The sequence below is a fragment of the Anabrus simplex genome, chromosome 14 (assembly GCF_040414725.1).
Source record: "Anabrus simplex isolate iqAnaSimp1 chromosome 14, ASM4041472v1, whole genome shotgun sequence".
Taxonomy (NCBI): Eukaryota; Metazoa; Arthropoda; class Insecta; order Orthoptera; family Tettigoniidae; genus Anabrus; species Anabrus simplex.
Window position 1 is genome coordinate 22,026,970 of NC_090278.1, and position 26,459 is coordinate 22,053,428.

General features: G+C 37.0%; 1 protein-coding gene across 2 annotated transcripts in view; it reads right to left on the bottom strand.

Annotated features, from left to right (window-relative positions):
* Positions 1-26,459, bottom strand: part of LOC136885766 (zinc finger protein 211) — a 196,595-nt gene that overhangs the window by 51,769 nt on the left and 118,367 nt on the right. For both annotated transcript variants that reach the window (XM_068230215.1, XM_068230216.1), the window contains 2 exons: positions 20,780-20,860; positions 4,353-4,478 (listed from right to left, as the gene is read on the bottom strand). In XM_068230215.1, coding sequence (XP_068086316.1) covers positions 4,353-4,478; positions 20,780-20,848 — 195 coding nt within the window. In that variant the 5' untranslated portion in view covers positions 20,849-20,860. The remainder of the gene's footprint in view (positions 1-4,352; positions 4,479-20,779; positions 20,861-26,459) is intronic.

The window sequence follows — 26,459 nt, forward strand, 5'->3', positions numbered from 1 at the left end:
TTTTAGTTAGCCAATAAACACCTGTGGGTGTGTCTTAATTATTCATGAAAGTTCTCGAATCTTCCCCGAGAGTATAAAAACTGCTGATTTTCTTGTCTCTCAGCCACTTCAACAACATCTAGCTTAGTGTATGGAAGTATAGCAGGGGGCGCATAGCGCCTCTTCCTTCGACAGCAGCTCTTCAACAAAGGTAATAGCCTTTTAACATCTTATTTCCTGCTAGCTCAGCAGTTTAGCCATCGGGGAAGGTCCGAAACATTTTCATGTAACCTACCTCTCAAAAAATGTAACTTAGTGCCCGGCTTATGTAAAAACGTCTTATTACTTTAACTGTAAATCAGGGATAGTGAGTGCTTTACCCTCTCAAGCTCCCCTTCATTTCTGATTTGAGGTGACTACGTTTTCATAACCGATTTCCTACTCTTAATGTATTAAGATTTTCTTATACGGGTCACCTCCCTAGTGTGGGAATAGCCCCTGTGTAATCAGCCTAGTGCCCCTTAGGTTTTAACAAGTATTCATGTAGGAGTGCAAGTACACGCCTCCATTTTTTTTGCGTTTAGGGCCATTTAAGTTAACCTGTTAGTTTTCTATTTAGGCCCAGTAGGCTGGGTACTAGATACTCCTGTTTCATTATAAGTTGTTTTGCTATTGGCTTTACGTCTCACGGACACAGATAGGTCTTATGGCGATGATGGGGCAGGGAAGGGCTAGGACTGGGAAGGAAGCGGCCGTGGCCTTAATTAAGGTACAGCCCCGGCATTTGCCTGGTGTGAAAATGGGAAACCACGGAAAACCATCTTCAGGGCTACCGACAGTGGGGTTCGAACCCACTATCTCCCGAATACTGGATACTGGCCGCACTTAAGCGACTGCAGCTATCGAGCTTGGTATTATAAGTTGTGCCTTGATGGCAATCATGTGTAAAAGTCTGGTATTGCCTTTAATAGGCTTGAAAGATGGAGAGCGGGTCAGCTCTTTCTGGTATTTTTGAAAGATGTCTCTAGGAGGCTTGACATTACTAGGTGGAAGCAAGTGCTCCATGTAATTAGGGGTTTTCTGCTCTGGTAAATTGTGGTTGTGAGCTGAGAGCTCAGGAATTATAAAACTTAGGACTCATAGCCCAGATCTTGTAATGATCCCCTAAAATTTGTGCTTTCACTTGTAAAGTTATCATTGTACCTGTGTTTTTCTTTTATTGTTATTTCACCTACTGAAAATTTGTTAAGTCTTGTTGTCTATTGAAAATATAACCTTTATTGAAATTTTAATTCATCTTTCGGACTTGTAGTTAGACCCATTCCAGCCCGCACCTTCTTTCACCTCTACATTCCACGGATAACTTCGTAACAATTTTAATAATCTTTCCATAACTCCATAGTCCCCCAGCATGGTGGACATCTTTTCACTCGGTAACCTGTCATATGCTTTCTCTAGATCTATGAAACATAAACACAACTGTCTATTCCTCTCATAATATTTTACAATTACCTGGCACATATCGAAAATCTGATCCTGACAGCCACGCAGTTGTCTGAAATATACTGGTTTCCATCCAAATTCCTCTCAACCATTGATCGCAAGCTCCCCCCACCTTCTAAGATGCCAGAGAATTCTTTGCCTGGTATACTAATCAAAGAGATCCCTCGATACTTGTTGCAATCCTTCCTGTTCCCTTGCTTATTGACATGAGGAATTACTGCTTTTATCCAATCTGAAGGTACCTAACCATCACTCCGTGCTAATCTTACTACTCCATGAAGCATTTCATCCCTGCCTTCCCACTATACTTTACCATTTCAGGTCTAATTTCATCTATCCCTGTTGCTTTATGACAATGGAGTTTATTTACCATCCTTTCCGCTTCCTCAACTCTATAAGCTTGGTTGTTCGCGACACCACCAGCAAGATTTCCTTTTACATTGAGAAGATTTTCAAAATATTCCCTCATTGCCATAAGACCTATCTGGGTTGGTGCGACATGAAACAAATAGCAAAAAAAAAAAAAATTCCCTCCACCTGTCCAGTGATTCCTTGCGATCTATTATGAATTCTCCTGAATTACCCAAAACACCGTTCATTTCCTTTTCCCCTCCCCTTCAAAGATTTTTATTACTGTCCAGAAAGGTCTTTCTGCTCCTTGACCTAGCCTTTTCAGGTTGCTACCAAAATCTTCCCATGTCTTCTTTTTGAATTCAACAACTACTTGTATCACTGTTTCTTTCATCTACGTATCATTCCCTGTCTGCACTGACCCATGTTTGGAGCCATTTCTGATAAGCCTTCTTTTCATGTTTACAAGCTGCTCACACTTCATCATTCCACCAAGATGTTACCTTTTTCCCATCTTTATACACAGTTGTTCCTAGGCATTCCCTTGCTATTTCTACTACAGCATCCCAGTATGCAACCCATTCTCTTTCCATATCCTGAACCTGCTTATTGTTCACCATTCAAAACTTCTCACTAATCATATCGATGTACTTCTGTCTAATTTCATTGTCCTGGAGATTTCCTACCCTTATTCATTTACAGACAGAATTCACTTTCTCTATCCTAGGCCTAGAGATACTTAGTTCACTACAGATCAGATAGTGGTCTGTATCAGCGAAAAATCCCCGAAAAACCTGTACATTCCTAACAGATTTCCTGAATTCAAAGTTGGTTAAGATATAGTCTATTATGGATCTGGTACCCCTAGCCTCCCATGTGCAGTGGTGAATAGCCTTATGCTTGAAGAATATATTTGTAACTGCTGAACCCATACTAGCATAGAAGTCCAGCAAGCACTTCCCATTCCCATTAGTTTCCATATATTCCCTACTTTTACCAATCACACGTTCATATACTTCAGTTCTATTTCCAACTCTCGCATTGAAATCACCCATTAGCACTATTCTATCTTTGCTGTTGACCCTGACCATGATGTCACTCAATGCTTCATAAAACTTGTCAACTTCATCCTCATCTGCACCCGCACTTGGTGAATACACTGAGACAATTCTCGTCCTAATTCCTCCAACTGCCAAATCTACCCACATCATTAGCTCATTTACATGCCTAAAAGGAACACTGTTGCATGCAAGCATATTCCTGATGAACAGCCCTACCCCAGACTTTGCCCTTCCCTTTTTAACACCTGTCAAGTATACTTTATAATCTCTTTTTTGTTATCTCCCGTTACCTGAATATCACTTACGCGTAACACATACAGATGCATTCTCTTTGCTGACTCAGCCAGTTCTACCATGTCCCATTAATATTGATAGCTTGTCATCGAATTCCATTTTGTTCGAAAAGTTGTTTCCAAGGAGTCCCTCACCTGTCAAATGGGAGTGGGACTCTGTTACTTCCATAAGTCCGACGCTTGCTTGAAATGTCCTGAGTTTGGTAAATTCATGAAGCAGGATGCTACTATACTTACACATAGTCCAAGAGAGGATCTCTCCTCTAATGGGTTAGGGAACAATGGTGGATTGTATAGTCCTAGCTACCTGAGCACAAGGAGGGCCATGACTCAGAATATGTGAGATACCCACTCCCATTTCATAGCAACTGGTATCCGGAATCTCAGGACCACTTACTAAAGCCACTCAGCTGTCGCCCATGGTCCACGAACTAGGACATGATACAATAACCCATACCATGAACCATAGAGAAGAGCTACCTGGGCGAAATTTGGCAAGTTATATTGAACATCTCATAAGATGAGATTCACTCGATGTAAACAAAGATGCTTTGTTTTTGCCAAACGTGTTTGTGAGCTGAGGGATGTCACTTCAGCACCTCCTTTTAATGCCAGGCAAGTTTTTATAGCTTCACCAGAAACTGCCTTATATGACTGTTACTTGACACGGAGTGGTGCACAAATTTAGCTCTCATTTTTGTGGCCAGTTGCTGTGGCTGGTGTGTGCTGATGTAGTCATAAAATAAAGAAACTGCTGGTTGCAAAACATGGTCAGTATAGATGAAGTAAAATGACTCAATGCTAAAATTTTAATGAAAATGAAATAGCCTAGTTGTAGCAGAAGTTAAATTTGAGAGAAATATGAAGACAAGGAAATACGGTAGCAAGAGGTACTGTGTATGGACTGAAATAAAGATGGCAGAGTTAAGATATAAAATGGAAAACTATAGTGAGGTAGTTTGTATACTGAAAGAAGTAATGCCAAAACAGAGAATAGAATTGGTTATCGAAGGATAGGACAGCCAAGAAGACCTGGATTTAACTAAACGTAGACCAATTTAAGAACACAGGTTCAAACATGATGATGGATGACTGTTTTTGGATAAGGGAAAATAATGACACTGAATCCACAAACTGGTTAATCGAGTCTCAACTGTATTATTACCTGAATTTCATGTTCTTCTTTGATGAATTCTTCTGTTATCTTCCCTATCTTTTGATCAGGAACCACATTAGCTGTTTCAGTCTTCACTTCTACCAGCTCAACAGTGGCAGCTTCATCACTTGATCCCTGAAAGAAAACAATAAATACAGATAAAAAATCCCAGTGTGTGAAATATGGTTTAGATTGTAGGGGCAATTTAAAGATAAAAATGTCATTGTTCTGTAATGAAAGTATTAACATTAAAAATTAAATAATTGAAAAAGAGGTTCAACCTATTCAATACATAAGAGAAAGAAATGTAGTGATTACATTCTTATTTAATAGTAATTAAAAATGGGACCGGTTTCGACCCTAGTCCAGGTCATCGTCAGCCGTTCAAAACATAAAAAAACATGAAAAAAATGCACATCAAAAAGAAAAAGATTAAGTGAACTCTGAATCGGCATAAGATGAAATATAAATTGATGATGAGGGTAGAAATTGTGAGTCACTTAAAAGAAAAACAGTACGTAATATTGTGAATGGTAGTATGGCACACGCAATGATAGGTAAAGTCTCACAATGTTTATGAATAGTGGAGAACGATCTGTGAGGAGAAAGAAAAAACTAAATTAATAAACATGAACCCAGGACTACCCACTGCCAAAGCCCTCCCTAAAATTCACAAAACTAACATTCCCATCCGTCCAATAATCAATTACAGTCCCAGTCCCCTATACAACACTTCTAAATTCATCCAAACATTTTTACTAAAAAATTATCGATTTTTATCCAACAAATCTATCAAAAACACTTCTGATCTAATCAACAAATTAAAGAATTTTGAAATCCAACCAAATTTTTCTCTCCATTCTTTTGACATTGTAAACATGTACCCTAGTATTCCAATTTCAAAATTATTCCCCATTATAAACAACAACCTAAACAAATTCAGTAACTTAAGTAAACTTGAAATTCAAGACTTCATGTCTATTTTAAAATTAGTTCTCAACAATAATTATTTTACCTTTGACAACACCATTTATCAACAAGATGGCTTGGCTATGGGCTCACCAGCTTCTGGCATTCTTGCTGAAATTTACCTCGACTTCTTAGAAAGCACAAAAATTAATAATAATAATAATAATAATAATAATAATAATAATAATAATAATAATAATAATAATTTCTCCAACATCCTCTTTTGGCTAGATATGTCGATGACACATTAGTAATTTTAAATGAGGAATCAACCAACGCAGCCTCTACACTTCTTCATCTCAACAACCTAGACCCTAACATTAAATTCACCCTCAAATCAGAACACAACCAAACTCTTAATTTTCTAGACCTAACTATCACTAGACATCCTTCTTCTTTATCTTACAAAATTTTCAGAAAACCAACCCAAACAGCAACCACAATACGACAAGATTCTTCGCACCCTCAAGCTCATAAACGTGCTACTTATAACAGCTTAATTTTTCGTGCCTTCAACACCCCTATGTCCAAAAAAGATTTAAATAACAAATTAAACACCATCCGCAACATTGCTAAATTCAATGGCTTTAACAACTCCTTCATAAACCGCATCATCATCAAATTCAAACACCGTCCAGAAACCACTTTATCTAAAGACATAATAAAACCAACTGCTTTTTCCACCTTCACTTTCACTCAGGATGCTTATAAAATAACTAATATTTTTAAAAATCATAATATGAAAATTTCTTTTAGAACTAACAATAGAAATCTTGATATCTTACACAACTCTAAATCTCTAAGTACGTCTAATGCTTTTTCTAAATCTGGTGTATACAGATTCAAATGCAACAACTGCAATTCCTCCTACGTCGGACAAACTGGCCGCAACTTCAATATCAGGTACTCTGAACATGTCAACGCCATTACATACAACAGATTCTCTGCCATAGGACAGCACATACAAGACTCCAAGCATAGTTTCACGACATTTCTGAAAAACCCAACATCCTTTTCCACTTCCTAATTCTTCTTCTCAAAAATTCCAAATTTCAAAACCCCAGTTCTATTTTCCATGCCTTACAAAGTTCCCACCCACATTTTCTACCTCCAATAACCCACCCTAAACTACCCATCCTTCATTTCCCTATCTTATCCTTCCTCAACACCATTTAACTTCAATTTCTTTTATTCTTCTCTTATTTCACTATCACTCTTCCTCTTTTAATTTATTCTACCTTTTCTACATATTTAAAAAAAAAACCACCTACCTTCATTTCGGTTCTCCTCACTCAAATTTTAACTCTTGTCTTGCGCCAACTTCGACTACTTCAATTCATGACCTAATTTTTTTCAATTTAAAAAATAGCGCACTGTGCATATACGTTTTCATTTGTTTTCCGATATTGCGCTTTTTATTATATTTTTTCTCTTTACAATTGTTTTTTCAAGTCAACTGTTTTCCAAGAACTTAGCAGGAGCACAATTACTCATTTAATTATACTGAATTGTGTTGTATATTTCTATATATACGTACTTAACTTCCCGCAACCGAGGCAAATACTGGATCTTCAGGATACTACTTTGGCATTCGAGACCACAGCGCATGACCTTGAAAGTGCCGTGCTGATCACCGGGAGCTGGCAGTTTGCTTCTATAAATCTATTCGTCTGCGACTTCAACATATTTATGGATCTTCATATGTTGTTCGATAGTGTTGTGACTTTGTACCTGACAGAGTGTAAAAACTTACCCATTTGACCGTTCTCCACTATTCATAAACATATTGAGACTTTACCTATCATTGCGTGTGCCGTACTACCATTCATAATATTACATACTGTTTTTCTTTTAAGTGACTCACAATTTCTACCCTCATCATCAATTTATATTTCATCTTATACCGATCCAGAGTTCACTTAATCTTTTTCATGTTTTTTATGTTTTGAACGGCTGACGGTGACCTGGACTAGGGTCGAAACCGGCCCATTTTTAATTACTATTAAATAAGAATGTAATCACTACATTTCTTTCTCTTATGTATTGAATAGGTTGAACCTCTTTTTCAATTATTTAATTTTTAACGTTGTAGGGGCAAGTCAAATGGAAACCTAAAACTTGATATATCATGTCACAATACTCTAGATTGACAATAACATTACAAAGACTGTAACGAATATCCTAAAGATGGCAGCACCATGAGGAAAGCAAATACCATCGTAGTATAAGTGTAACAATGGCCACCACACTTCAGGCATTCATGAAAGAAAAAGAGCACTGTTCAGGGCTGTTTCTGGCAATATTCATATATCTGATGTCCCCTAAACTACTATATAATAAATACTGCTAATGTATGTACTACAAAGGTATGGATATGTTTTTTGTATGAATTCAAGCTTAAACTATAATTATTATTCTGAAGTTAAGGTCTCATTTGATAATAAAAAGAACTATGTAATTTTGGGTATCCTCATTTGAAGACTGTAGATGGTTCGTAACATGCTTCACTGTTGAGAAAGAGTGCCCAATTGAAGCATTTCTAACAGCTGAGCATAGAAAAATGTATAGAGCAATATTCACAGTGAGACACATAATTAAGGGAACTTTCTGCCCTATTACTATGACACAAACTGCCTACCCCATAGTGTAGGGGTAGCGTGACTCTCTCATACCGGGAGGCCCCGGATTCAATTCCCGGCCAGGTCAGAGATTTTTACCTGAATCTGAGGGCTGGTTGGAGTTCCACTCAGCCTGTGTGATTACAACTAAGGACTATCTGACAGTGAGATGGCGGCCCCTAACTATGAAGCCAAGAAAAACAGCAGAAACATTTGTCGTGCTGACTGCACAACACCTCATAATCTGCAGGCCATGGGGCTGGGCAGCAATTACTTGGTGGGCCATGGCTCTTCAGGGCTGTTGTGCCATTGGGTTTATTTTTTTGTTTTTTATTACACAAACTGGCACATACGTGAAGGCTTCACCTATGGAGAAAAATATTTCTAAATCACTTGGGACAACAATTCAACACTAAATTACTAGATCCACAGAACTAATTGGATGAAACTTTACTAGCAACATCACAATGACATACTACCCCTTCCTTTATTCCTCACTACCCATTTAAATATGCTGCCAAAACAAAATTCAAAAATCATCTTGTATCAGTGTTGAATTATAAGTAAATCAAGCATTAAAACCATCAGATCATAGCTGTTTGTCCTTGAATATTTTCCCAGCCATAATGTCTCCCAACTTGTAATTATTTCAGTCAGTTTTTCGCCATACTGGAAGATGTATTCTGAAACACTTATTTATATATTCAAAAAAACTTTGCACAGGTTCAAAATACAAAAGTATTTCACACAAAGACATAAGAAGGACAGAGATAGCTTTTTCCCACATTTTCATCAGAATATTTGGAGCATGTGATACTTTTCAAAGCACAGTCCTCGAAGTCCTGGTTGCTTCTCACGGGTTTTGCTGAAGTGAACCTTTCTGCCCCCCCTCCCCAATATTCCTAAAGCTTCAAACCGTGCAGTCCTACATTTTTCCTTCGGGATGGGGATAAAGCAGATGCAGCTTGCAATTTAGTCGCACGTCATCATCTGCAGTGGATGGCGGAACTTCAGATGCGACATTGCTTAAAGAGAAGGTAGACATTCACAATGGATACCTCCAGAAACCAGAACAATATCTTCCGCGACCACTTAACTGACTTACATGTAAAGGGGTATGAGTTCACATACTGGTCAGAAACATCAACCCTCCTCCAATGTACTTATAACCTTGTACAACTGGTTTATCGACAACTTCCTCAACTCCTCTCCTCATTTTCCTTTTCACCACCTAGTGGGCTTGTCATAGAATGTCCACAGCATGGCAATAATTCTTTTGTCCCTCCAAACACATGAGATATAATTTTTTCTCACTGCTACTAAGTCATGCTGTTTCATTTTCTTCATTGTTTCCTTTTTCACCTGGGGATGTAGGCCTTTCCTGCTGACCATTACAGTGCCCGTAACATGGACTTTTCAGTTTCAATAGTTCAGCTGCTAACTCGTGATTGGTATAAAACAGGTCCGTGAAGACGTGAAAACCTGTTTCAATGGTAGCCTGCAAAATTTCTGTCACCAAATGATAATCCTAGTGGTAAAAGGTAAATCAGGCCTAATAAGTGCTCGAATTGTCACTGCACCATAGTAAGGTTCCACTGCACAAAACTTCGAGTTTCGCCCTGCGATGAAAGATATTCTGAATTTTGTACCCAAGTATGACACTAAGTTTTTCAATTTAGAGCCCCTTAATTGTGATCCTACCTGGTCAGCCTGAGAGGAGGAGAGATATTTATAGAAATCTATCCCTAGGAAACATATCTTTGTAAAATAACTGCTTATCTAACCAGTCCTCACTAAAATAGTCCTGCATTTCTGCCTTACTGTACACTCCCATTTATCACTACACCGATAAACGTCTTCAGTTCTTCTTCAAGGATAGCCTTCCATGAACACCATATAGACTGCTTCTGAAGTGGAGTATTTCTCTGATATTTTAGTTTCACGTATTCATTAGTCTCATTTGTAATGGAGGTTAGTAGCTGGTCTGTAAAAAATAATTGCCAGTACTGTAATTCTGTAAGAGGCCTATTGCCATGGCTTACAAATCCACTTACTGACTTAAAAGAGGATTTAGGCAGGCATACATTGCCTGTAGTCCACGGTCTCCAAGCAGTGTTTTAGTTATGCAGACCCCGGTGAGGTCTGGGTCGTGGTAACACAATATCACCTCCCCCAACATTACACACATCACTGTCATTATTATTATCACTCAGACCACATTCTGAAACATCACTTTCATCACTTGCCTTGAAAAGTTCATTTACTTTCGTGGTCACTGGTCCGGCCACGCGGTGTCGGGAGCAACGCGTCCGCCTGTCAACCGGCGGCACCAGGTTTGATTCCCGGCCGGGTTATGGGTTCTTAATCATAAATGATTAATATCCCTGACCTGGGGACGGGTGCTTGTGTCGTCCTTAATGTTCCTTTCCTCACATTAAACACTTGACACATCACCATTTCTAAATACATGCAGGTTCACAACATATGGTGCAAAGTAGGGCAAAAGATCTTCTTACATCGATGCCCCAAATAAATAGCACTTTTATCATGGTCAGTGTCCATAAATTGAGTCAATATTGTCGCCAATATTTCATCCTCTGTCAAACCTGGCACTGCCACTTTTCCGTAATTGCTTTCCATTGAGCATACACATCGCAAAGGAAACAGAATAATATTGTCTTTGCATCCTAAAAGAAGTCTGAAATTGGTTATCACTGTGCCCTGAAGACAGCATCACTTGTTGAATAATAAATAGGAGTAGTAATATAATCCACAGAGTAGTTATGCGATGCAAAACTGGGTGCTAACCAGAGCTCAACATACAAGCGTTAGCGCTGAGTGGCAGCTGTCGACCTGTTGTCGACCCGCGAGCAGAAAAAGTTAAACATTAACACGTAAAACTGCTGCCCTAGGCTGGTACCTACTGTGACCTACTGAGAAAAATGTATCTGGGTCTGTTATTCAGTTTTTGAGTACTGAAGGTGTAAAACTTTTTCAAATTCATTGATGAAAGAAAATCCACATTTTGTCAACAGCAAAGTGTTTGGCCTCATAGTGCCCATGCAGCAGCTGTAATCATCCGAGAACCCATTGTGAATGTCTTCCATATCCACCACATCCACCAGTTCCACAAGGTTGGGCCACTCAAGAAGGCAATCCGAGGAAAGATGCTGCATTCAGATAAAGGTCTTCCATACGTAAATGCACAAACATTTAAAGTTAAAAGTTTCATGATTGTTCTCTATTGAATAGAGAACTATACAATATTAAATACAAGGAATGATCCACCTTTTCAATACTCTGTTATTAAGTTGAACCAAACAGAAGCCACAATCTGTACATTTGGGACTGGTTTCAACACATTTGAAGTGTCATCATCAGCCAATTAGCAAAGCAGAGAAAAAAAATCATAAAGTTCTAAAAACACATAATACAATGTTCACAGTCAAAAAGAGTATGTAGAAGATTAACACTATTTTGTGCCAAAGCACATCCAGTTGATGTTCATAACACAATTATCACAGCTAAAAGAATAAAAAGATCAACACTATTTTGTGCCAAAACAATTCCAGTTGAAGTCCATAAGCAGGACTTTTACAATGTTCTTGTGCTACATTCTCATATGAAGACGTTATATTAAAGGTCAATCATGAGTTAAAGGACTTGTTCTAAGATGATAACTTGAAGGATAACTTGTTATGAAATTGAACTTGTGATATGCAATTGTGTATAGTTCCTGCTAGGCAAGGTCTTGTACGCATTTGTTTTTTCGGCCAAAGAGTGTAAAGCGATGTAATTGACATCTTAGAAATACAGTGTATGACTTCATTTCAACAATTCAAAGTGGATATAAAAATCTGAAAAAGAATTTAAATCATTAAAAAAGAATAAAACCAAATAAAAATATTTTTAAAATAGGAAGAAAATTTTTAAAGAATTATGATATGAGGCTCAACTCGAACCACTTGCCGTGGTAATTGATAGATGTACGGGAGATGATAAATAGAGAACAGGGTGAGCGCTTATTAGAGGGTGGGAGGGAAAGGAAAAAAAGAGGGGGGAATATCAAAGGAGGATCACGGGGGCATTATGGAAGGGGCAAGTAACATGAAGGGGTATAGTGAAAGATTGATCAATTACTTGCAGACTTGATGTTAGCTAAATGGAGATGAGAAAATCAAAAAGGGCGTTAGGCTTCTCAGAAATATCATTCAGGTTAAAGTTTGGATTGAAAAACTGGTCAAGGTGTATAAAACAGTTTTCAGTTATGTCTAGGAGAGGGCCTTTATTAAGAGTGCTGAGAATTTTGATACCCTGGTCTATTGTAGTGAAAATATGTTTTTGTCATGTATATGTTGCCCCAATGCTGAAAATCTGTTGTATTTTATTCAATTAACATGTTCAAAATATCTAATTTTGAAGTTACGACCAGTTTGAGCTATGTAAGAAGAGTTGTAGTTGCTGCATTTAAAATGGTATACGGCTGACTTAGAAAAGACACTGGTTTTATTTAAGGAGCTGGATTTATGCAATAATTCAAGGTTTCTATAATGACTACAAAAAGAAATCATGGTGTTGTGTTTCTTGAAGACGTTAGCAATACTGTTAGGCATTTACATTGAATGTGAATGTGGAGAAAGCAGCTTGTTTAAGGTTATCTTTTAAGAGTGTTGTATTAGGATGGTATTTATTTTTGTTAATAATTCGTTCAATAAAATATCTATTATAACCATTAAATTTGGCGATGGAGCGGATGATATTTAGTTCTTTATTTAAGTTATCCTTTGATAGCGGAATTTTGAAAGCATGATTACCATACTGTTGTAGGAGGTGCATTTATGTGCCTGTGGATGAAAAGAGTAATGTTTTATTGTATTAGCTATATGTGTGAGTTTTCTATAAATCATATATGATAATGAGGAATGTAATCTGCTTATTGTTATATCTAGAAAATTAACTGATTTGTTAGATTCTGTTTCAAGAGCAAATTTAACATGTGGATAAGTTTTATTGAGGTTATTTAGAGTAGATGCTGCATTAAAAACTCCTTATCATCTAGGACAACAAATGTGTCATCTACATACCTGGCCCAAAATAATATGTGTTTAAAGTCGTCGTTATCAATGAAATAATGTTCTAAAAAATAAGGTATATTTCTGCTAAGATCCCTGAGGCTGATGAACCCACTGCTAAACAATCTTGTTGATAAACAATATTGTCGAAGATGAAGAAGTTGTTACTAACTACTAGTTTTAAAATTGTCATGAAATCATTTATTTCAAGTTTGCTTAAGCAGCTATGCGTGTTTAAATTTTTTTCAATAACAGGAAATAATTTTTTGATATTAATGCTGGGGTACATGTTGACAATATCAAAAGACTGTAGAGAATGGTGTGGTTGAATTTTAAAGTTATTTAATTTCTCAATTAGTTCTATGGTGTTTTCTACAGACTTATTAGATAAAAAATTGTGATTATTCTTAAGAAATTTCTGAATGAATTGTGCTCATTTGTAAAGTGGGCTGGATCTGTAATTAATAATTGGTCAAATGGGGGCATCACTATTAAGAATCTTAGGAAGAGATTTTGCAGTTGACAGGCCTGGATTCATACTCAATAATCTTGTTTTCTCATGCTCAGTAAGTAAGAATGAAGATTTCTTTAGGGTTTGTTTAAGGAGATGTTGAATCTGTTGAGTAGGACCTTTCTTTATTATAGATAATGAATTATTACTGAAGAATTTTCTTGTTTTTTCTATGTAATCAAATTTATCCATTACTACTGTAGTGTTACCTTTGTCAGCTTTTGTAATAATAAGGTCATTATCTTTAATTTCCTTTTTATGGTTCAAAAAGTGTTCACATTAAGTGAACAAAATACTGTTGTTATTATCGTTAGGGGTGTAAGTCTTTTTAAGTTTTTTCTTATGTCAAGTCTAATTTCATCTTGTAATTCTAAGGGCATTTTATTGATAGCTAATTTAGATTCAGTGATTATATTAAAGACTGTGCTACTTTTACTTCAGTTAGGCCAGTTATGTTTAGGGCCTTTTGATAGGATTAAGTTGTCATTATCATCTAGGATTTTTTGGATAAGTTGACAACAGGGGATGGAACTTACCAATTATAATGTTATGATTTTTCGGTTCTTTAGGTAATTTAGTAAAAGATTTCCTTGTCGAAGACATGTTTTTGTGATTGTTGAGCTTTCTATCTAAAGCTGATTGCATTTTTTAAAGTATAATGAATAACTTATTGTCTACATGGGTTTGAATTAAGTCCCCATGGGTGCTTGATAATAGGAGAGTTGCTTTGAGGTGGGACTCATAAAGACAATTGTTCAGGAAATATTTTTTCTTATAAAGGAATTTAATCACATTGAATAACCAAATCTTTTTTGACTTTAATTTGTGTTCTTCAACAATTAGGAGAATTGCGGCATTTAAAATTGTTAGGTTTAAGAAAATTTGGGGCCACGTTTTGTGCAATACACAGTCTGAGAAAATTAATATCTTTGCCTAGCTTAGCAATTTTGATATTAAAGCCTAAGTAGATATAAGTTTTGGATTTTGCTTGGTAAGTGTTATCATTTAAAGTTAGAAATTTCATGATTGTTCCGTACCGAATAGAGAAATACACAATATTAAATAGAAGGAAGGATCCACCTTTTATGTACTCTGTTACTAAGTTGAACCAAATAGAAGTTACAATCTGTTCATTTGGGACTGCTTTGAACACATTTGAAGTGTCATCATCAGCCAATTAGCAAAGCAGAGCAAAAATTTAATCATAAAGTTCTAAAAACACATAAGAGTATGTAGAATAATTAACACTATTTTGCGGCAAAGCAATTCCAGTTGATGTACGTAACACAATGACCACAGTCAAAACTGTAATTAAAAAACATTTTTTTTTTAAGTTCAAGTTGATAAACAGGTCTTGTACAATCCTGTTGTGCTGCATTCACATATGAAGACGTTGTATTAAAGGTCACGAGTTAAAGGACTTGTTCAAAGATGAAAACTTGAAGGATAACTCATTATGAAATTGAACTTGTGATACGCAGTAATGTATAGTTCCTGCTAGGCAAGGTCTTGTAGGCATGTGTTTTCTAGGCCTAAGAATGGAAAGCAATGCAATTGATGTCTTAGAAATTCAGTGTACAACTTCATTTCAACAATTCAAAGCAGATATATAAATCTTAAATAGAATTTGAATCATTAAAAAAGAATGAAACCAAATAAAAATATTTAATAATAGAAAGAAAATTTAAAAGAATTACAATATGAGGCTCAACTCGAACGATGTATGGGAGACGATAGAGAAAAGGGTGGGGAATAATGAGCACTTCTTTGAGGGTGGGAAGGAAAGGAAAAGAGGAGGGAAATATCTAAGGAGGATCACGGGGGCATTGTGGAAGGGGCAAGTAGCATGAGAGGGTATTGTGTAAATTGTGAAAGACTGATTGCCTACTATTAGCCTCACCTCGAAGCAACTCACCTACTATCAAGCGCTCAATGGGACTTATTTCAAACCCATGTAGACAATAAGTTATTCATTATACTTTTAAAAAATGCAATCAACTTTAGATAAAAAGCTCAACAATCTCAAAAACATCTCTACCACTAGGACACCTTTTACTACATTACCTAAAGAACCCAAAAATCACGACAATATAATTGATAAGTTCCATCCTCTGTTGTCAACTCATTCAAAAAAAATCCTAGGAGATGCTCTGGCCTGTGCCAAGAGATGGATGCAAAAGTACTGTAACCATCAAGAAATGACAGCAGGCATACTGACAAAGGTAACACTACAGAAGTAATGGATAAATTTGATTACATCAATAAAACCAACAATTTCCTTAGTAAATTTTTACCCTTCCTTTTTTTTGTTATTTGCTTTACGTCGCACCGAAGCAGATAGGTCTTATGGTGACGATGGAATAGGAAAAGCCTAGAAATGAGATGGATGCAGCCGTGGCCTTCATTAAGGTTTTGCCTGGTGTGAAAATGGGAAACCACAGAAAACCGTCTTCAGGGCTGCCGGCAGTGAGGTTCGAAACCACGATCTCCCAGATATAAGCTCACGCCCCTAACTGCATAGCCAACTCCCCCGGTCTTTCTTCAGTAATAATTCCTTTTCTATAATAAAGAAAGATCCTACTCAACAGGTTCAACATCTCCTTAAACAAAAATCCTTAAGAACTCTTCATTCTTATTTACTGAGCATTAACACACTGAGTGCCAGACCAAATTTCATAGAATTGCTGTCTAGTGATGTGAGCTAATAACATAGACTTACTCCCTGGTGCCAAAACGTTCACCAAGCAAATGATCGCTTATTATACACTTATTATACACTTATTGTACACTTTTTATGTATATTAGGTAAAATATTGTGACCTCACATGGGCTTGTATTAGTCATTATGAATTGTACACATACACGCGCCCCCGTATGGGGTTGTACTTGAACAGCAGTTATTGTCCAGACGCTCGGTCATACTTACCTTTTCCTTTGCAGGGACGCATTAAATGCTGTTGATTATGAGGTATGTGTTAGCTTGTTCATATTGGAGCTGTAAAAATGTATGATCCCTGATTTTAGGTCAAGAAATGTTTGTAAATGAGGATCTTCCGATTCTAGGTTAGGAAATTTTTGTATAAAATATAGATATATAAAGCGAAAATCATGTGAATTTGGTAAATTAGGATGTAAGAGAATAACATTATAAGAAGAATTAGTAGTTATGGAATACTGAATAAGTATATAATTGTGTTTGTATAACTTTTAATTTGAGTAAGGGAACCTAGCAGCGATGACTGTGCGACATGGCAAACCAGTGATTATATCCCTGAAGACGGTCATAACTGTTGCAACAGCTGGCTTCGAAACCCGGAGTACAGTGGGGAAGTGTATGCTGAAAACTGTAATTCATCAATGTGGATGAACGTGTGAGATCGCCATTTGCTCTGTACTGGGTTCAAAATCACTGTAACTATACACTTTGTCTAGATAATCATTGTCCGACTTGTTTGATATAACGTCCAGACTATCTGCACTAAGTATTTTACTGCTCGATTTACTCATAACGACTTAAACAAGAAAAGAAAACACACAGCACTGTACACTTACATAAACAATCTGTGCACGAGATAGATAATGATTTTGTCACCCTACAAAGCACTCTTGACATAGCCATATGGGGTCGCGCCAAAACAGGAATTGAAGAATGGAAGGTGGATTATGCACATATTTAAATAGACAACCAGCAGTTGGCAGGAAGAGACTTTATACAGCTTTGAAACACATACTTACTGCGCACACAAATGAGTTTGAAAAGTTCTCGATTTAGAAAGAACGTATGACCCCATATGGGGACGCGAAGTTCAGAAACTTGACTACTTTCATGTACCCAAATGGGGTCGCTTGGTGCTCAACGTGTTAAAAAAAAGCTGAGTAAGAATCCAGGCCTGCCAACTGCAAAATCTCTCCCTAGAATTCATAAGACTGATGTCCTCATTCCACCAATTATCAATTACAGACCAATTCCACTTAATAAATTAGCACAATTCATTCAGAAGTTTCTTAAGAATAATGACAAATTTTTATCAAATAAGTCTGTAGAAAACACCATAGAACTAATTGAGAAATTAAATAACTTTAGAATTCAACCACACCATTCTCTAAACTCTTTTGATATTGTGAACATGTACCCCATCATTAATATCAAAAAATTATTTCCTATTATTGAGAAGAATTTAAACACACATAGTTGCTTAAGCGAACATGAAATAAATTATTTCATGATCATCTTAAAATTAGTAGTTAATAACAACTTCTTCATGTTCAACAATATTATTTATCAACAAGATGGTTTGGCAATGGAATTATCAGCCTCTGGAATTGTATACCTAGATTTTTTAGACCACCATTTCATTGACAACGACTTTAAACACACATTATTTTGGGCTAGGTAAAATTAAAGAAGATCTGGCAAGATAGAGCAATATCTATGAATGCAAAAAAAAGTTTAGTCCATTCGCTTGTGTTCTCGATCTTCCTGTATGGATGCGAAACTTGGATCATGAAAGCTAAAGACAGGAACCGAATCAACGCCTTTGAAATGTGGTGATGGAGAAGGATGTTCTGAATACCGTGGACAGCCAGGCGAACAAATGCTTCTGTCATTCGGGAAATTGTAATACAAGAAAGTTTATGCCAAGCTGTGTACCAGAAAAATCCTGCAATTCTTTGGTCACATTATGAGAAGGGAGGATGACAACCTGGAAAAATGAATTGTCCAAGGAAAAGTTTCTGGCACAAGGACGGGTCGCAAAAAGATGGGTTGATCAAGTAAGACAGATTATGGATTTACCATGGAGAATTACTATCCGGAAAACGCAAGTATGTACAGAGTGGTATCAAATAAAAGAAACAACAACTTCCTTGGGTCACGATACTCAGTCATGAGTGGAACGACTGGAGACAGAGAGAGAGAGAGAGAGAGATGTAGATGACACATTTGTGATCCTAGATGATAGAGTTGTTAATGCAGCATCTACTCTAAATAATCTCAATAAAATTGATCTGCATATTAAATTCACTCAGAGTCTAACAAATCAATCAATTTTTAGATATAAGAATAAGCAGATTACATTCCTCATTATCATATATGATTTATAGAAAACGCACACATACAGCTAAAACCATAAAACAAGACTCTTTTCATCCACAGACATGTGTCCCATACAACACTATGGTTAACCGTGCTTTCAAAATTCAGCTATCAAAGGATAACTTAAATAAAGAACTAAATATCATCTGCCCCATCACCAAATTTCATGGTTCCAATAGATATTTATTGAATGAATTATTAACAAATTATTAACCATCCTGAAACAACACACTTAAAAGATAAGCGTAAACCAGCTGCGTACTCCACATCCACATTCAATATAAATGCCTACATTATTGCTAATGTCTTCAAAAACACAACACAGATTCCTTTCGTACTAATAGAAACCTTGAATTATTGCATAAGTCCAACCCCTTAAATGAAACCAGTGTCTTTTCTAATTCAGCCGTATACCGTTTTAAATGCAACAACTGCAACTCTTCTTACATAGCTCAAACTGGTCGATACTCTGAACACGTTAATGCAATAAAATACAACAGATTTTCAGCAGTGAAGCAACATATACCTGACACAAAACAAATTTTCACTATAATAGACCACGATATCAAAATTCTCAGCACTCATAATAAAGGCCCCCTCCTAGACATAACTGAAAATTGTTTTATAAACCTTGACCAGTTTTTCAATCCAAACCTTAACTTGAATGATATTGCTGAGAAGCTTAATGCCCTTTTAGATTGTCTCGTCTCCATTTAGCTAACATCAAGCCTACAAGTAATTGATCAATCTTTCACAATTTACACCACACCCTCTCATGCTACTTGCCCCTTCCACAACGCCCCCATGATCTTCCTTAGATATTCCGCCCCCTGTTTTTCCTTTCCCTCCTCATTATTCCCCACTATTTTCTCTATTTATCGTCTGCCATACTTCTATCAATCACCACGGCAAGCTGTTCAAGTTGAGTGTCATAATTCTCTTAAATTTTCTTCCTATTTTTAAATATTTTTATTTGGTTTTATTCATTTTTTAATGATTTAAATTCTTTTAAAGATTTATAAATCCCCTTTGATTGTTAAAATTAAGTCATACACAGTATTCCTAAGACGTCAATTTCATCGCTTTCCACTCTTCGGCTGAAGAAACATATGCCTACGACACCTTGCCTAGCAACAAAAATACATAACGGCATATCACAAGTTCAATTTCATAACAAGTTATCCTTCAGGTTTTCGTCTTAGAACAAGTCCTTTAACCCATTAATGACCTTTAATACGCCTTCATATGCGAATGCAGCATAACACGACACGACATGCTTATGAACTTTAACTGAAATTGTTTCGGCACGAAATAGTGTTGATCTTTTTACTCTTTTGACTGTGATGATTGTGTTATGAACATCAACTGAAATTGGAATTTGGCACAAAATAGTATTAATTATTCTATGTACTCTTTTTGACTGTGATCATTGTATTATGATTTAATTTTTGCTCTGCTTTGCTAATTGGCTGATTATGACAATTCAAATGTGTTGAAACTGGTCCCAAATGAACAGGTTGTAACTTCTATTTGGTTCAACTTAGTAACAGAGTAATGAAAAGGTGGATCCTTCCTTTTTATTTAATACTGTATAATGCACAAATGAGAATTTCTTACTAGAGGTATCCATACACTGTACAAACACTAGAGGACTTGGATTGAACATAACAGAATTATGTACCACTTTTAATGAATAAAATGTATTAAGAAAAAAGACACTCAAAGTTAATATCTGACTTGCCTCCGTATTTCAAATCTTACTTTTTCAGCTAGATGTAGGTAAGGGTTATTCTGCCTGAAGGCAGGTCCAAACCTCCACAGAGGTGTTCCTGAGCCGGAGTTTACGTGCGGTAGGGTGGCCAGTTCCTTTCCGCTCCTCCATTCCCTTACCCCCCACCAACAGCGCGTGGCAACCCATCCAACTCCTGACCACACCCAATGTTACTTACCTTCGGAGATCTCACAGGATCCGGTGTTTCAACATGGCTACGGCCGTTGGCTTTTCAGCTAGAGAATGTTAAACATTCAGGTGCCTTTCTTCAAAGAGCAACTAGAAATCTACGGAAATTCATGCCATCATTTCAACCTTTGATCACTACTGATCCATTCTTCAGTACTTAAGTATTAATATGGAGAATTTGAAACATTAATGAGGCTCACAGCTTACTTACAAAGTTGTAGCATTCTCCAGTGTCCGACTGCCAACCTGGTTCACATTTAATAAACTGTGGTTGTTCCATACTTCGTAAGATCTATAAACACAGAAAACAAAGAGTAATATTTGTATATAAAGTGAAACACTTTGAACTTTAGCAAAATATATTTTAATAAAATGGTATCACCCACTTTAAGTGGTAACTGATTCCTTAAGTAACAATTGTGAGGGACAGTCCCATATTTCAAAAGACATTTTAAATATGTTAATTAATTGCAATACTTTGGATGTCTGATTCTTACAAGGATAGTAGATGGTTTCAATTAAATATATTTGATTGTAAATGCTGTCATCTAGTTTAGAAAACTTACAACCAGAATATATGAAATACCAAAATTTTAGTCTGAAACTGAAATAGATGCTAACATTTTAAACAGGATATGGGTGCACTGCCTTCCTGGTTCTGGACGGAGTCTGCATACCGTACGGGCAAGATTTTTGCATGTGGTTATTGGCAGCTGTACGTATCCTATACAGTTCCCATCCCTTGCTTGAAGGCAGTAGTTTATCTAGAATCCACTACAATGCAGCAGTTATCAGGAAGTTCAAACTGAAACTATGAAAAGGGTAGTTTCTTCTTGCTGCAACCTCTACCAAAGAACTCTATGTGCTAGGTGCAAAGTGCGCCAAACATTTCGTGCCATCAGCTGTGTTACTGTATAAACATGTCCTCACACCAGCTCAATGATAGTGATATCTTGGATATTTTATTGGGAGAAATGGGTTCAGAAACAGATGACAGTGAGGAAGACGCTGCTCAGGAACCAGATCACATATCAAGTAACAGTTCAAGCAAGATTTTTATTTGTTACACCACTTCTGAATGCAAGGTTTTAGCCGCATTATTCTACTCCATATTCAAACAGTAGAAATACATCACCTCTCCAGAAACATGGGCCTATTCTTTTGTTTAGACAAAGAGATACAGGTTGATGATTTACCTGTACCACAAAATGAATGTAGATGGTAGTGCAAGGGGTGCAAGGTTGGACTGTGCATAGCCCAATGCTTTCAGGGCTACTATACCAAAACAAGCTATTCCTAAATAGGTACATTTTGTATTTCAAATGTAACTGTGTTTATTTGTGGCTTAAGTATCCACATTAAACCATTCCTTGTTGTTGCTTTAGCAGACTTACTGGTATAACTTAAATGTAAAAGATTTTTCTGTACATTTTTTATGGTTTTAATAACACTAGCATGATTAAATTACTTTAGATATGTTCTTCCTGATAAACATCTTCATTTTCATTGGCTCACACTTTCATACAACAAAAAATCAATAATGTACTATGTTTCACTGTTGTGTAATAATGTACTAAATTTCAGGGTACATGTTTTTTTTGTTTTTTTTTACTTATGAAGGAATTGCTGCAGAAAACAGAAGTAATGAAGAAGAGTGTGCAAGTTAATGGATAGTCCTCATAAGTTCACTACCTGAGTAAAAAGAATATAAAAGTAGATTAGCTAGGCTGACCCGATTTTTTTCCGTAATTACATTTACTTTCACTCAGGGGCTAAAATTATGGTGAGAACTTAAACTGCAAGTGGTCGCTACATGAGATTTTCCCTCACATTATTTTGTATGTGAGTTTACTTCTCAGTGATGCAAGATAGGTGACTGTTCCCTCTTCTAGCTGAGTTCATAACTGGCAGGAGTAAGGTAATTCACATTTGAAGGGTAAGTATCCTCTCCTCCATTCAGAACAAGGATTCGTAGGAGTTCGTGCACCCTGTGCGAGAGGTTCTCCCATCGCGTGACCAGTGGCGTTGGTATTATGTTAAAGTCATGAGGGAAACTTTCTCCTGTTGTAGGCATTAGTATTTGACTTGAAGCCATGCGCGTAACATTCTCCATTTGCAATTACTGATCAAAGAGTCTTCAAGAATTATGAGTCGAGGAAAAATGTTGGGAAATAAACGCTGTTACAAACTCCAGCTAACTGTCAGAAAGTTCTATATTAACACATTCATGCCCATATCCGAGTTTTTGCCTATAGCGCATGACCATGATATGGACCGTATCCGAGTTAGCCCGGATAAGCGTAACCTTCAACTGGAGCCATTCCTATGCAGCTGGGATCTATTCTGGTCACAAATATATGTGAGAGCGAAACAATTACGGGAACAGAACACTGCCGTATGTGGAACAATACGGTCAAATAGGGGTGTACCAAAAGATCTAAAGGAACACCAAGAAATTCTTAAACGTGGGGAAAAAGTGAACGACATAAAAATACTGTCACCTCTCTCCAAAATCTCAGCTCCATCTACTTCATCAGCTCCAAGTCAACGTCCCACGATTTTGCCGCCAAAAAGGGCACCGGCCAAGGATCCATCATTTAGGTTAGATGGGAAGAGAAAAAAGCATATTCTCTCTAAGTTTCCACCATCAATATAGTCAAGTTCCCCTGAAGATGCAAAGTGTGCTTAAAAAATAAAATTATTAGTGAAACACACTGTTTTTGTGGAAAGTGTGGTGTTCCCATTCACCCAGGAAAGAGTGACATACCTAACACACCCTACAGAGATACTAGAGGACTTCTTTAAGGTATGTGCAAAATTTTGTTTCCATATCTTGTTTAGTTTAGAACTTATTTTGAAAAGAATTTGTTGTTGTTGTTGTTTGCTCTGCCACTAACAGCTGGAATAGCTGGGTGAGCCCTATAAATAGCCGCTCAGATGATGGGCATGAATGTGTTAATAACAATGTTATTGGTTTTACGTCCAAATAACTGCTTTTTGCGGTTTTTGCTGATGCCTAGGTGCCAAAATTTTGTCACACAAGAGTTCTTTTATATGCCCATAAAGCTATAGCTGATGTATCTGAGCACCTTAGCATACCACCGGACTGAGCCAGGAGCAAACCTGCCAACTTGGGCTCAAAGAGCCAGAGCAGATCTTCAAGTGAAAATAAATTCTGATATGGCATGTACTAGTAAGGAACTTTTACATACTGAATCCAATGTTAATAACAATTTTGGTATGTGCAAGAAATAATGAAAAGTTCAGATTTGAATATAACTAATAAAATATTATATGGTTCAAGAGAGAACCACCATTGTCATTAATAACTGGACACTCATACATTAACACTTAACGCGAAGTCCGATGATATAGTTATGATGTAGGCCAACCCCCTGACACTATCACAGTCTCTGGCCCTTCTAGGAACACTTCTCAATATGTCAATATATAATGCAAGATTAACAAAATGATAGGAATACCTGAAAAAGAAAACATCCTGTTGCAATGTATGTTCAGTCCGTTAGCGATTCCGCTGGTGGGATCCTCAACAGCTCTGCCATCAGCTGTCATAGACGGCCTAGGCATCACTGAAGTGGCAATTAGGCCAAATTCACATACCATCAGTAATAAGGCTTGACGGATTGCAATGAAGCCTCCGCTGTTAATACAGATATCTCCTGCGGGAGGGTATATTGTTTGGAAACGTTTAAATATTGTGAGCAAACAGCTGCCCTCACACCTGGAGGATTATTATATTTCCTAACAAGGCTTGCAGCTTAACCCTCTATCTGCCAATTCTGATTGACCGGACGTTCTGGAAAAAATATTTTCCAAGTAATTTATTTGTTTTAATAATATATAATACATGTTTTGGACTAGTATTGGATTAAATTAGTGATGGGTCGCGTGATGCAAAGCTCTCGATACATTCTGAGCAAGCGATGCAGTACGTGCCCCATAATGCTTTCTCGGTGTTGTATACTGACGTCAGGCACATGACCTCTTTGTCTTGAGGCAGTGCTGGGAAACGTATCGAGAGCTTTCGATTCATTTCGAGCAAATGATGCAGTCCATGACCCCTAATCCTATCTCGAAGTTTGAATCGGGACATTATGCGCATGCGGTATGTTATCCCTCGACTATACTACGCCTGCTGATCAACTAATGAAGTCTCCGAAAACCTTAATAAGTAGTTAGTGGGATGTAAAGCAAATAACATCATTATAACAACTAATGATGATATGCCCACTTCTTTTTAATCTACTCGCTGTCAACTTACCTACCTGTACTTCCTGCATTTTACTTATGCACTGTATGCTTCCACGGTGAAATGGTTAACATGCTGGCATTTGGTCCAAGGGCTTCCAGGTTCGATTCTCGGCTAGGTAAAACATTTTATCCTTCATTGATTAGTTACTATGGTTCGTGGACTGGGTATGTGAAATAAATAGTAATGAAGAGTGTGACATATTTTTAACATTTTATGGAAACCATTTCTTTTACAATGCATCAAGTTGTGTAATCATTTGAAAAGGAAGGAAAATATACCACTAATAGCATAAAGATACTGGTATATGTGTGCATGTATCTGAAAAGGGACTCGTTTTCGGGTTAAGTCTCCTTCTGGACTATCAATACTTTTATATAAGTATGGTAACAAATAGATCATTTCCATGAAAAGAATCATTCAAGACCAGCCACAATATTATCAGACCTGAAGCCTAACTCCATTGACAAACTTTCGGAAATTGTTCAGGGAAACCTTCTTTGTATATTGGTAGAAGGTACCCATGGTCTCTGGTGGCTCATTATAGAGTAGAACCGGTAACACCTTATTTCTGAGAAAATACCTTCACAACAGAGAAAAAGCCCGAAATATTCAACAATCAAAACGTACAACACAAAACCCAAAGTAGCAAACTCTGTAATATGTAATAACCAAAACGTACAACACAAAACACAGAGTAATGGGATAACCCTCAGTCGAAACACGTACAAGTTTATCACAGTGTGTTCAATATTTTCTGTCAGTGTACTGTTTCAAAGGTAACAACTCCATGTCATTGGCTTCCAGCAGGACATAATTCCCACACCCCGGCGTCTATCAAGAACTAGCATTTAGGATGGGCATAAAACAAATAACATTATTATGAGTACTATTTTCAGTGCAATACGGATACAAAGCTAACTGATTTGATGACATGGCCACGAGGTAATCAGGTTTGTTTACATTACGATTGGTTTATATTGCATGTGTTCAAGTGGAAGAGATTTCATTATCTATTGGTTATTTTGTATATTTAGTAACATTACAATTAATTCTATTAGGGATTTGGTTGTTTATGCACGAAGAGGCGTGTGTTTGGTAGCTGAAACTCTGATTACAAAACAAAAGCAAACAAAAAATATTTGAAGAGAAGATTCGAACCACCACAACACGTAGCGGAGGATAATACTCAAGATGCTATTTAGCCAACTGAGCCATGCAAACAGCTCGAGTTCAATGTCTACTAATCATTTCTGTTTCTACCATATTCGTCCTGGCTGAGGTCCAATTGGAGCGTGCCTCGAGATGCATCGGGATAGTGACGTCAGGCTCGAGTATCTCAAACGAGAGTTATGTCCATCCCTACATAGACCTCGAAGATACGAGAGTGGTGACGTCAGTCTCAAGTATCTCGAACGAGGGTTTTGCCCACCACTAGATTAAATAAGACTATATACAAAAAGTTTAGTTGAGGAACTTGCTGCCGAGTGGCTTGGTGGCCAAGCGGCAATTCAGCTCCCGCAGGCGGGTAACGAACCCCTTACTATTTTACCAAAAAGAAGGAACGCAACTGTTCCGTATTCAGAAAGATTAGTACTAGTCAAGGTGGTAAATGGAAAAA